General features: G+C 36.0%; 1 protein-coding gene across 1 annotated transcript in view; it reads right to left on the reverse strand.

Moving 5' to 3' along the window:
- Window positions 1-1,392: 1,392 nt before the first annotated feature.
- The window catches only part of DNAH8 (dynein axonemal heavy chain 8), a 114,673-nt gene continuing 103,557 nt past the window's right edge, over window positions 1,393-12,508 (reverse strand). Inside the window, 7 exon segments of the mRNA XM_030944732.1 lie at window positions 1,393-1,680; window positions 2,144-2,265; window positions 5,360-5,549; window positions 5,640-5,792; window positions 6,311-6,467; window positions 10,951-11,111; window positions 11,483-11,584. Coding sequence (XP_030800592.1) covers window positions 1,393-1,680; window positions 2,144-2,265; window positions 5,360-5,549; window positions 5,640-5,792; window positions 6,311-6,467; window positions 10,951-11,111; window positions 11,483-11,584 — 1,173 coding nt within the window.

Genomic DNA, 12,508 nt, shown 5'->3' on the forward strand with positions numbered 1-12,508 from the left:
AAAGTCAGATTTTTTTCTTCCTTTTTTGCAGATGTAGTTCTGTGGCACAACTTCTAAAAATACATTAAAATGGTAAAAGTTATCCAACACCAGCAGGTTTCTTGTATTTGAATCTAAGTAAATCTATAGAGGAGAGAGAAGAAATGTTTTACTTAATTTTAATTAATTAAATGTTTGACTTAAATCTCACTTTTTTGTTACTCTGCTCATGATGTTGTGTCTGTGTATTGTTATTTCCTGTATGCCGTGGACTTTCTGCAAGAGGATATCCCGGGATGGTGACCTCCAATAGAAAGCCAAAGGACTCCAGCCGGAGGAAGGGCCTTTTATCATCTCAACAGATGCCCAGGACTTTGTCAAGTAGTAGCTGCATTTTGCCACAGCAGATGCATTTGAACACTCTTGAATGGCAAAAGGAAAAACAGTCCAGTCATGGGGTGTAAGTGAAAAACTGTGTTGCCAAATAAAGGTATCTGAAGGAAGAAGCTTTTTTGGAGATTATTAAAGAGATAGTGTAGACTGCATATCTTGTTTAGTATTACATAAATAGAATTAGTTTCATACTAATTATATCTGGAAAACTCATGGTTAGGATATTCCTGAGTATCATCACAGAATAATGCTGTGTGGGTCATTTCAAGGATTGCAACCCACAGTTTAGAGCTACAAGGAAATGCAGACAAAACAATTATACTTGTAAATAATCTGGTTCTCTAATTAAAAAAAAAATCCATATTTAGTAGTTGGAACTGTTCTACTTCTGTTCCCACACAGCTAAACTGGACAGAAAACATACTGGTCTCCATCAGATATTCCAGACACAAACATTCCTGGTGTAGTTTTGCTTAATCTAGATAGTTTAACAAGAACAAGTGAGATCTGAGAAAGCCCAAGCAAAAAATATGGATCAAAGATATTTTTTGTCATATAGTTTCCTGCAGACTCACAGAAAATAACCTGTGTATCATGCAGAATCTAGGAATTTAAGTTTGTATCTAGGAGATTTTAAATTTTGTTGTCATCATAAGTCACTGAAACACAAGCAAAAAGTTCTACATGTGAAAGAATAAAAAAGCAAAATTTTTATTTTTGTAAGGTTTAATAACATTTTATTTGACATTTTTAAAGCAAGTATCCATTTAAAGTAATATAATGCATACTTCAAAGACTACAAGCAATGAACTTATTGGAAAGATTTACTTCAAAACTATCAACAAACAGTCAAGGCAAACTGAATTTGCTGACAGCAGAGAAAAAACATCAGTAAGCCAAGACTGAAATGCAATTTCTAGTATAATGACAAGTAGCTGCCAAATAAAGAGCAGTAGAAGAATTACACATTTAATTTGTTACTGGTGCCACACACTCTTCTGCCATAGTAGGAAAAGCAGCTTACTTGATGTCACAGAGAAGAGCCACTCCTCTCAGAATCCAGTGGTCTGGAGACTTTGCTGTCTTTAAAAATACCTCTGTAATAAAGTTCAAATCTGTCCTCTTGGGCTTCTTGTAAAGAGGACAAACATAGAGCCTGGGATCCCTAGGTCTGGTTGAATCAACAGCAAACATGTGGAGCACAGGCAGCTGGACAAAAAGAATCTTTGGTGAAGACTCAACAAGTATGCTTCTTCGTTTGTCCCAGCCTGCACCCTCCAAGAAGAGCCCGTAGATATAAACTCCTTCCTGTGTGAAGAGTAAGCAGATAAATCACAACATATAAAGCATAATAATTTTTTAAACCATTAAAAAAAGTGTATGTTTTATAGTAAAAAATATCTGGCATTGAATCTCTTCAAACTATTTCACTTTGAACTACAATATAATCCTTTTTCAGAAGATAATGCTACTGAAATGGAGGGCAACAAAAGTTGTTTAATAAACTCTATATACTACAAAGTTTCATGTAAAGTTTACTATAAATTCCAAAAATTAACAGGTGGTACAATGAAAACAGTTCTTTTAACTAAATATTTTTCTCACTTAATTAATAGCTTCATACTTAGTGTTTGGCTTCTATGCTGAGCAAAAACATTAAGGTGAAGACAGTAGTAACTTTTTCCTCTATCAATCCAAAACGACTCAATTGTGCATAATATAAACTAAATACCAAAATTAATACTGAAACATCTTTGCATGTCATACGTACAGAAGGAGGTGATATGATTTCTTCCTTGGTTAGCTTTAGCACGTCATTATGAACTGCAACTTTATCTAAAGCCCAGTCTTTATGTGCTCGAGTCGCTTCTTGTTTCATTGCTGTCAGGAATCCTTGAAAAATTAAGCCATGCATTTAGTATTTATCTCACATTATAAAATAAAATATTGCTCAGTTATTAGCATGGTTCTGCACTGAACTTGCAGACAGATAATCAGAGTTGTATTAAAAAAGGAGCATCCTGACTAATGATAGCAAACTTTGCTTTGAGATCAAAATAGGAACAAATGACAAAAGCGGCATACTGTGCATTACACCAAGAAAAATATTTTTAAATGACATGTACTTTTTTCTTCTATTAAATTTCTATTAAGAAATATTTGGTCAGGACACTGACTAACAAATATTATCATAAGGCAATTAACTACAGGATCCATGATAAAGGTGTCTTTCAAGAAAGAATTTCAAGGCAAACAAGTTATCCATTGGGTGAGCTGATGTTTATGTAAAGGCAACTTAGCTAAAAGGTGGAGGTGTTTTAAATGAAAGAAGTAGAATAAATTTCATTGATGGAAAATAGAAAATATGTGTCTGAATATGATAATAAAATCACTATGTGAGTGTGGGGAATCTAGTCAATGCAGTGCCTATGAGGAATGAAAAATGTATGTTTTGTTAGGGGAATAAAGGGTGTCAGATAGAAATAAAGGTAGAGGATGACATAAGTGACCAGCAAATTAGGTGATTTTTTTGAGTATTGTTTGAAACAGACTTTACAGAAATTTGAAACAGGAAAAGTTTGAGATGCTAAGGGCTGAATAGTTTAAGCACAGATGACTGAGCAGCAAAGAGGTTTGAATGTGTTATAAAGTAAAAAGCTACAAAAACAGAGACACCAGTACCAAATACCTGGTTGTTTCTGTGCGTGTCAGAAGATAACAATGAAGTCACCAAAAACTCGATATCTGCTATTTTAAGCTATGAGATGAAGAACTACTTGGAATTGAGAGTCATAGAGATCAAGACGAAGAAAGAGAAGTTAACATAGAGAACTGCATTCTTAATAGTGAATTTCCTGGTGAGCAGTATTACAAATATAGTCTGATCTTACAAATATACTCACCTCACCTCTACCCACAGCACACATTTTGCACTTAGCAAACCTCTTTCTAGCTGAAGGACTACTTTTGGGTTTTTTTTAACACAGAGGTTGAAGCAATAATAAAGCTCAAGACCATCTGTATCTCAGGTTTGTTGCCCGTTAGGCTAAATGTTTTAATTTGTCAAAAGAATGTGGTCCATTATCTTCTTTTACACCACTGTGAGCGCTGCTTTTGAATCATCAGAGATCAGTTTGCTTATTAGCTGTGCCACTTAGTATACAAATGATGTTTGACTGACATCCCAATACCATCTTTTAATAATAAATTGGATGTACTCCAGGCACATCAGTTGTTTCTGAAAGTGACTCTAAACCAGACTTTGTTATTAGTAGTTTTTACAGTTCTGGCAGTAGGAAGGCCAGTAAGAACAGAAGCATCACAAAGCAAAGGTAACTCATATAGCATTCAAGAATTAGTTCTTGAATGTTATATGAGTTAGTTCTAATCAAAACAAAAGTTTTAGGTTAGTTCTAATTAAAACAAAAACACAAAAAAAAACCCTCAAAGCTGTCACGCACAAGTTTCTTATGAGAATTTTGTATGTGTAGTTGTATAGGCTGAAGGAGATTCTCTTAGGAACACACACCTTATAAGGTAATGGGTTTTTTTACTCACGGAGATGGTTAAAATTTGTTTTACCTCCTCTTTCCTCTAAATGGTAAAAATATCAAGCTATAACAGATAATGATAGATAATGTTTACTTGTACTTCACAGCATATCTTTGATGGATTTGAAGAAACTGTTCATTAAATAACCTGTGAAATGGATACATACATTTTGATGATTCTTTGTGAAAGACAAAGAACTGCTATAAATTGTGGTACTATTGCACGTTCATAGCCCACGTTGGAAGAGACATGGAAAGTTCACCTGGTCCAACCTTTCATGGGAAAGGGAAGACTAGATGAGGTTATCTAGCACCATTCAATTACATCTTGAAAACCTCCAGAAGTGGGGACTCTACCATGTCTCTGATGAGGCTGTTCCAGTGAGTGATTGCTCTTACTGTCCTGTAAAAAGTCATTTTGTTGCTGCTGTAACATCTTGCTCTAGATTAAAGCTCTTCCATACTCGCAACTTACAGTTTGGAATGAGTTAAACAGCTTCAAACCAGAGAAAAATAGTACTTTCTTTAAAAGCTGTATCATTATTATTAAGTATACTTTCTTTAGAAGTTGTATAATATCACGCTGCATATGTCAGCAAGATTAAGTGTTTTATTTACCATATGTTTTCCTTCTTGTAATATAAAAACTGTGGGTTTGGGTCAGACTAAAAGATCAGAGAACCATAGAATCACATAGAATGTTTGGGTTGAAAGGGACCTTAAAAAAATCATCAAGTTCCAACTCATCTGTCATGGTCAGTGTCACACACACAAAAAAAAAAAGAATTCCACTAGACCAAGTCCAATCCCACCTCATCTTAGACACTGCCAGGAATGGGGCACCCACACTTCTTTTGCCAATCTGTTCCAATGCCTTAACCCCTCACAGTAAAAAATTTATAGTATCAGTTCTAAACCTACCCGTTTACAGTTTAAATCTGTCCTCCCTTGTCCTATCACTAAATGCAGTTGTGCAAAGTCCCTCTCCAGCTCTCTTGTAGCCCCCTCTAGGTACTGGAAGGTGCTATAAAAGTCACCCCCAGAGCCTTTTCCCCCTGGCTAAATGGCCCCAACTCTCTCTTCCTGCCTTCATATGAGAGGTGCTCCAGCCCTCTGATTGTCTTCATGGCCCTTTGCTTCAGTTGCTCCAGCAGGTTCACATCCTTTCTGTGAGGGTCCCAGAGCTGGATGCAGCACTCCAGGTGGGCTCTCACGAGAGCAGAGCAGAGCAGAGCAGAGCAGAGGGGCAGAACCACCTCCCTTGCCCTGCTGGCCATGCTCCTTTCAATGCAGCCTAGGCTAAGGTTGGCTTTCTGGGCTGTAAGTGCACATTGAACCCATTTTTCATCTTGGCTCCTGTGACACATGCTGGCAGCATAACCATCTAAATACTACTATTCAATACATTACTACTCAAGTCTTTTCAGTAGCCTTACCTTGCGGATTAAAGAATCCAGTTATCCAAAAAACCTTTGGTCTTCCTTGAAATATCCAATTAGATAATTGAGCATTTCTGTCCAAAAGTTCAGTAAACCAGAAGCCAAGTGTGGAAGACTCCCAAGACACTCTTCTCCATACTTGAGGGATTCGAGCATCATACATGTTATCAAGTGCATCTCTTAAATTCTGAAAGAATTAAATAATATTCAAAGTAAATAAATCAAGTTAATAGTTTAAAGCACTGTATTCCATATGTAGTAGAAGTACTTTACTTGCCTCGCTCATAACAATAGTTCCATCTATGGCTAGTTTCAGATCATTCAAACTGGTGCGGACAACTGTGATCACTCTCTGCATGCGGTCAATTTCTTGACGAAGAAAAATGTTCATAGAGTTTAGTATTCCCATTTTAACTAAACGAGCCTTTACCTAAATTATAAAAGCACAGAAGGAATTTTAGTTAAGTCTAAATCGTTGAAATGCCATTGTAGTATGCAACATTTTAACTACTCATGTGTTCAGAAAAGTAAATATTAGATTTGTGTATTATTCAGCTAACATTTATCTCCTTAAAACTGCTGCAGTTTTTACTTTTTGTCTAACAGTACCCAATTACACATGATTTTGCTAGAACAGGACTTCTCCCAGAAGGCCCAGGAGACTGCTGTCACAAAATGTCAAGACTGACTTTTTTCTGTTTTCCCAAGTAGCTTTGCAAATCCAAGTGTAGTCTCCCCAACATATCTCCATGGCCAATTGTCAGATGTCTTGACTTTAGATAAAAAAACTTCATACCAATTCATGCTGGTAGCAATAAGGGTGTTGGTTCCTTACTTGAATCTGCTACGTTTATATGATCTTTTGTACAATTTGATGTTTCTTTTTTGGAATGTGTAGTGGGAAAACTCAATAGAGAGAACAGTAGGACAAGACTAAGGTTAGCTTGCCTCATGAGGTACGTAATCTGGAGGAAGTTTCTCTAGCATGTCTTCAGCCAAACGATAAACAACTGATTCACGAGTTTCTCCAGATCCTCCACCACTTTCTTTAGGCTGAATGTTGGTAATAGTATCCAGAACATCAGCTGATGTATTTCTCTGGTATCTGAGAGGATGAAAAACATGCTATAAATTACATAGAATTTTTTAATAGTTAATGATAACTTTGTAGAACACACAAAAAACAGTGTGCCATGAAGTCAAATCAAAACTCGCACAAAATTGGTTTCCTTTGCATCCTGCACCAACCATAATACACTGCATAATACACTGATCATGAAGGTTTGGTTCACCAAAGTTTTAAAGCATATGAACTTCCCTCTTCCCTCTTATATACTTCCTGTGTGCCTAATTCAGGGATAAGAAGGAGGTCTGCAAGCTGAGATTGTGAGGTGGCAGAAAAACCTACGATATCAGGGATTCTGAGGAAAGGGAAGGAAATGGCATATTCCTGATTAATGTCTTCTAAAGAGCTATTTGTTGAGAAGAAGCAATAAAAGTTTTGTAACAAGGAAGAATATTTGCCTCATTTAATTACTTCTTAAAAGTGCAATGCAGAAACAGGAAAAGGTGGAGGTATAACTCTGAAAGCTGCCCCTCTGATAATTAGTAAATCTATTCTGCTTTCAGATGTTTCAGGATTAATGACAAGGGCTGCTAGATTTACAGCACTGCAGGTAAAAAACTTCTATTCCATAGTGAAGCATGGGCAGTGCTAATGCAAATTAATGTTCTGAGTCAATACAAAAGTGTGAATTAAATTTGTGTGGCATTGCATAATGAAAGATGGTAGACCACATCAGTCCTTCAACAGAATAATTATAGGAGTATTTTTGTTGGAGTGCTATCCAGTGGTGTAGAGCTATGAGAGGAAATAAGAAAGAAAGCCTGAAGTACTGAAGTGTCAGCAATGCCTACTTTTACCTTATGGAATCAGCTACACGAGGAACAGACATCAATGGGTGATGTAAGGACATACATTTACACTGATTCAAAGCATAGATTTGCATGTCAGCATTACTTTTCAACTTTCCTATGATATCCATCTCCTCTGTTACTTTGTCATACATAATTATATAAGACATGAAACCAAGGATAGAATGTGTGAACTAAAGTGCCTAAAGATGCTTTGGATACAGTGTCACAATACCAGAGAAGCTAGATACTACAGTATTTCAGAAAAAAAAAAAAAAAGAAGTGTGAACGCAATTATAAAGACTATAAATCAGAAAAGTGGAAGAAATACTACTAGGATTTTGCTTCTCTGAGGATATAATTTCTGCTTCTTAAAATAGGAATGGTGGGGGCTTTCAAGGATTTTCATAACCCTTGACTTTAGATTCAAAACTCTCAAGCTTTTTTTCAATTTATGGCCCCATTAAAAGAATGAAAGATTTATTCAAGACCATGTATGAGCAGAAAAGATAAAAATTCTCTTGGACTCATGGCTTTATTGGTAATTTGGATGACATATTGGTGGTCGTAACCTTTCCTTTTTGTCTTGTTGATTTAACAAGTAGTGATTAGAGACATGTGAACCTTCCTCTTCATACCGTAAGCACCATTCTTCCAATTCTGCCATCAGACTATTTTATGTAGAAGGTATGGGTTCCCTGATCATTACATCAATTAAATTATATTTAAATTTAAGAAATGGTCTTTCTAAATCTAAAAAAAAAAAAAAAAAAGGAATAGAAACTATTTTAAAAAGAAGTATGCAAACTTTGGGGAAAAGAAGAGAATGGCTTTTGAGAAATAGCAGCAAAGGAATGGAATCAAAGGTGATATTGACTGGTGATATTCCTTTCTTAAATGACACAAGCTAGGAACCTTCTGAAGAGGAGAACTTACGTGAATCTTGCATAAATAATAATTACTCTTTTAACAAGACGTTTTTGTAAATAAAAACAGAAAAGGCAGAAATATGTATCTTGGTCTTTACATAATTAAAAGTAATTTTCCACTGCAGAAGTGAGGTTAAAATACCAGGAAAGAATTTCATTTACATACCACTGGGACATATTCAACATAAAAACCACTCTGCAAAAAAAAATTTCTGGGCTTTGGAAAATCTCACTTTACTTTAGATTGCAAATAAAATGAAGTATAGATGCAAACAGTAACAATAAAAAGATGGCAGAAGTCTGTAGAGGAAGTACCATGTTCCTGAGCATGGAATCAGTTGCGCGTGATGGGTTGACCCTCATCACATGTAGATATTTATGTGTAGATGTCTCCATATCAGCTTTTTTGTCTCGATTGCCCTATTCAGCTCATGTATTTTAGATGTCTGCTTTGTGATGAGAGAAATTGCACTTTACAAGGATCTATTTTTCTCTATTACTGTTAAGCAAGTCTAGAGTAAACAGAAAGGAAGATACAGCAACATTAAACGAATCTCATTTATAGTGTGAGTGTTGCTTAAAGTATGTAAGATAAAGCACTCAATATGTATTTCTATATTTTTTTCCCCCAAAACAGTATTGTAAAGTGAATTGTGTCATAAGATGAAAAAAGAAAATTAATTTTCTGTGGATTCTGAGCTCCAAAAAACATTATTAAGAGTATTTTCTCAAGAATTTGGATGTAACATGCTATCATTATTTGATAGCTGGAATACATGCCATCAGGGATTTTCACTGGAAGTGAAAACTAAGAAAAAATGCACGTGACAGAACCATTGCCTCAGCTTTTTATAGAAGACAGCAATATCTATTGCAGCACGGTGTTCAAAACCTTACATTCATCCGCTTGCAATAGCTTAACAAATATTCAGCTACATTTAAGGCTTTAGAAGGGAACCAGTTGGGAAGGGGTTTTGGCAGAAGACTGTCAGAATATTCCTTTCCTGCTCAGGTACCTGTTAACTATGTGGCTTTGCAGAGCCTATGATTCATACAGCAAGTTAAAATCATTCTCAATGATTTCAGGTGTTAATCCTAAATGAAAGCATTGAAATTCATTGAAGCCTTACAATTTTAACCAACAGATTGAGCTTTTGGCTGAAATGTAAAACTGCCTTGGTAAATTAGTGAGAGATAAGATTTTTCTTGTCCTCAGTAATAGTAACATGGAGAGCTGTTGGCTCTCTCAGGGTTTCAATTCTAGCGGTTAGCCTTCTGCATACTCTGAGATGACTTGAGAAGATATTATAAGGAGAATTTGAATAGAATTTTATATTGTATGGGATGCTAATCCATGTAGTCTGTACATCAAAGACGAAATTCAGACACAGCAACTGTGCATTGTTGCTTATAACAGACCATGAGAGACATGGGAAAAAGCCTTAAGCAGTAAAACATTTTCCCCAAACTCTAAAGAAATACCTACAAGGCAAAATCTACAGGAATAAGAAAGGTAACAGGAATATGTGGAGGTACCAAGTGGAAGGAAAACCGAGCACGGAAGAGAAACCAGAGAGCTGTTCCTACTCACTAAAGCTCCTCCAACAGTATTAGTCTCAAGTTTCCTCCTATAAATTAGCTCTCCTACAAGCCTAATTTTGGATCTACAGCATGTCTCTCTTCAAGACTTTGTTTAGCTCTCTGTTAAATCTTGGCTCGTCTTTCTTCTTTAATCATTTCTGAAGGGAGGTCTTGCAAGTATCAGGGAATGACTTGAAACAGAATCTACTCTCAGATTCTTTTCTTCACAAGCATATATTAAAAGCGGTATGTGCTAGTAGGAGTTGACAGTAAAACTGTGTACTCTTCTCACAGCACACCTAGAATACAGGCCTCTTGACACAGCATCAGCCTCTCAACTTTGACACTGAAAAATTGTGGGAAATTATTGTTTCATCCAAAAATATTAGATGATGTTAGGTTTTCACAGCAGCTCTGCATTTGAATATTTAAAAGTAGAAAAATAGCTACATGAAGAAACAATGAAGGTAGAATGTGGACATACTGCATATGAAAATGCAGTATTTCATGGAAGAATTATTAAGAACTTCAAGGAAAAAAATATTATGATGTTCATATCCATTCACAGGGCATATAATATTAGAAAGAAATAAAGGGCAAGCTGTTACACAGATTATTTGGAATGAAAGAGTGAATTCAGTCAAAGATAAAATTTTAAGTGGAGCTAGTACTTGGTGCAGTCGAAAAGCCTCTTTTAAATAATGGAAATGGCCAGACCGACTGCACCATAAGTTTGTAGTTGCATCCAAAGGCATGTGCTTGTAAACCAAATGACAATCCAGAGAATCATTTAACAATTGTGGACAGAAAAATAAACTGCTTGAAACAAAAGCCAATAGTAGAAACTTTCTCAAGTTGAACTGCATAGATCAACTGATCACGTGTTCATATTAAAGTTTGATAATATCTTCAATTAAAAAAAGTAAAATCATGAGGAGTAAGTTATAAGAGTTCCAACTGCTTTAGAAGGACGTGTAAAACGTAGCTGAAGATACGGCATTTATAACAATGTACATACATAGGAAGTGTTCCACTTCAACAGTGAAATTTACATGAATCCTAGATTTCCAATGCAAAATATACTTTACTTAACACTTGATAGGAATTTGATTCCAAATACTAAAAGAAACATTCTCCATTTTCAATATGTTGAGACCTACTTACGTAATATCAGCATTGGGATGGAGACCAAACACCTCTGGGGTGTCCATGGCAGGAAGTAACTGGATGTATTCAAAGTACTGTTCCAGAGTTTTGCATACTGGAATTTTATAGCCAGTGTAAAAGCAGAAAGAGCTGTCAAACATACTTTCATTAAACCATACCTGTGAAAAATCCATGGGGAAAAAGAAAGACAGCAATTATTTTGCTACTTAGAGGGCTTTTTAACCTCACTTTTACTCTCGGAGGATTAGGATTCTTGTTTCAGCTACTGCATCTAATTTTACTTTAATACAACCATAAATCATTAAGAATATGTCTACTATGTTTGACTTCCAGCTGAGTCTTTTTAAGCTTCTGCTCCTCACCAAAGAGGAACCAAAGGGAAGATCCTCACTGCCAAAGAATGATGTTTTGAAAAATTTGTTTTACTTTGAAAATTGGTGAATTGCATATGCAGAAAGAAGACCTTCTGATTTCTGTTTTACAGCTGCCAATAATCATGACAAATAACTGTATTTCCAAGCTCTCCTACCCTTGCAAAGCAATTAAGAAGACGTTTATCATAGTCATCTGTGACTCGGCCTCCATACTGTACTTCTCCAATCATGTAGCGCACTGTGTTCCACGATATCCCCTGGATGCAAGTAAAGTACATGAAAGACTATAGTTATTATATGTAAGAAGAAGATTTTAATTTAAATACAATCTGAAGCTCATAATATTCTGAAACATAAATTGAAAAAATTATATAACAATAAGTTATTTCTAATGTATTTACTGAGCTCAACTCTGCAATTTTATAGAAGAGTTGGGCTTGATCCTGCTACTATAAATATAGAATCACAGGATCATTTATGTTGGAAAAGACCTTTAAGATAATTGCATCCAATCTTTGACCAAACACCAATTTAGACCATGGCACTAAGAGCCAAGTCCAGTTGTTTCTTCAACACTTACAGACATAGTTACTCCACAGCCTTCCTGGGCTGTCCATTCCAATGCTTGACAACCCTTTCCACTAAGAAAATCCTCCTGATGTTCAACCTAAACCTTTACTGGCACAGCTTGAGGTCATGTCCTCTTGTCCTGGCACTAGTTGGTTGCCTGGGAGCAGAGGCCGATCCCCACCTGGCTACACCCGCCTTTCTGGGAGGTGTAGAGAGTGACAAGGTCTCCCCTGAGCCTCCTTTTCTCCAGGCTATACACTCTGGGTCCCTCAGCCACTCCTCATATGCCTTGAGCTCCAGAAGTAAAATATCATAATATATTTTATATATATATATATGTGATACATATAAAATATTTATATTCATTATTACTTCTTTGATCTGAAATCACTCGCAGCTGCTATTGCCTCTCTTCTTACCCCCCAGTCCACCCTCCCCATGCCACCCCTTCTCCCTATTTCTTATTTTTCTCTCTTTGCTGTGTGCTGCTTCATAAGGAATGGCTATTCCCTGCTAAGCAGTAGAAGATCACATGGTAGCTGTAGAGAGGTTTGATTTGCTCTATCAAACTTGGTAAATATTTTAGCTCCCTTTCCAAAACAGATAACATA

The sequence above is a fragment of the Camarhynchus parvulus genome, chromosome 3 (assembly GCF_901933205.1).
Source record: "Camarhynchus parvulus chromosome 3, STF_HiC, whole genome shotgun sequence".
NCBI classification, from domain to species: Eukaryota; Metazoa; Chordata; class Aves; order Passeriformes; family Thraupidae; genus Camarhynchus; species Camarhynchus parvulus.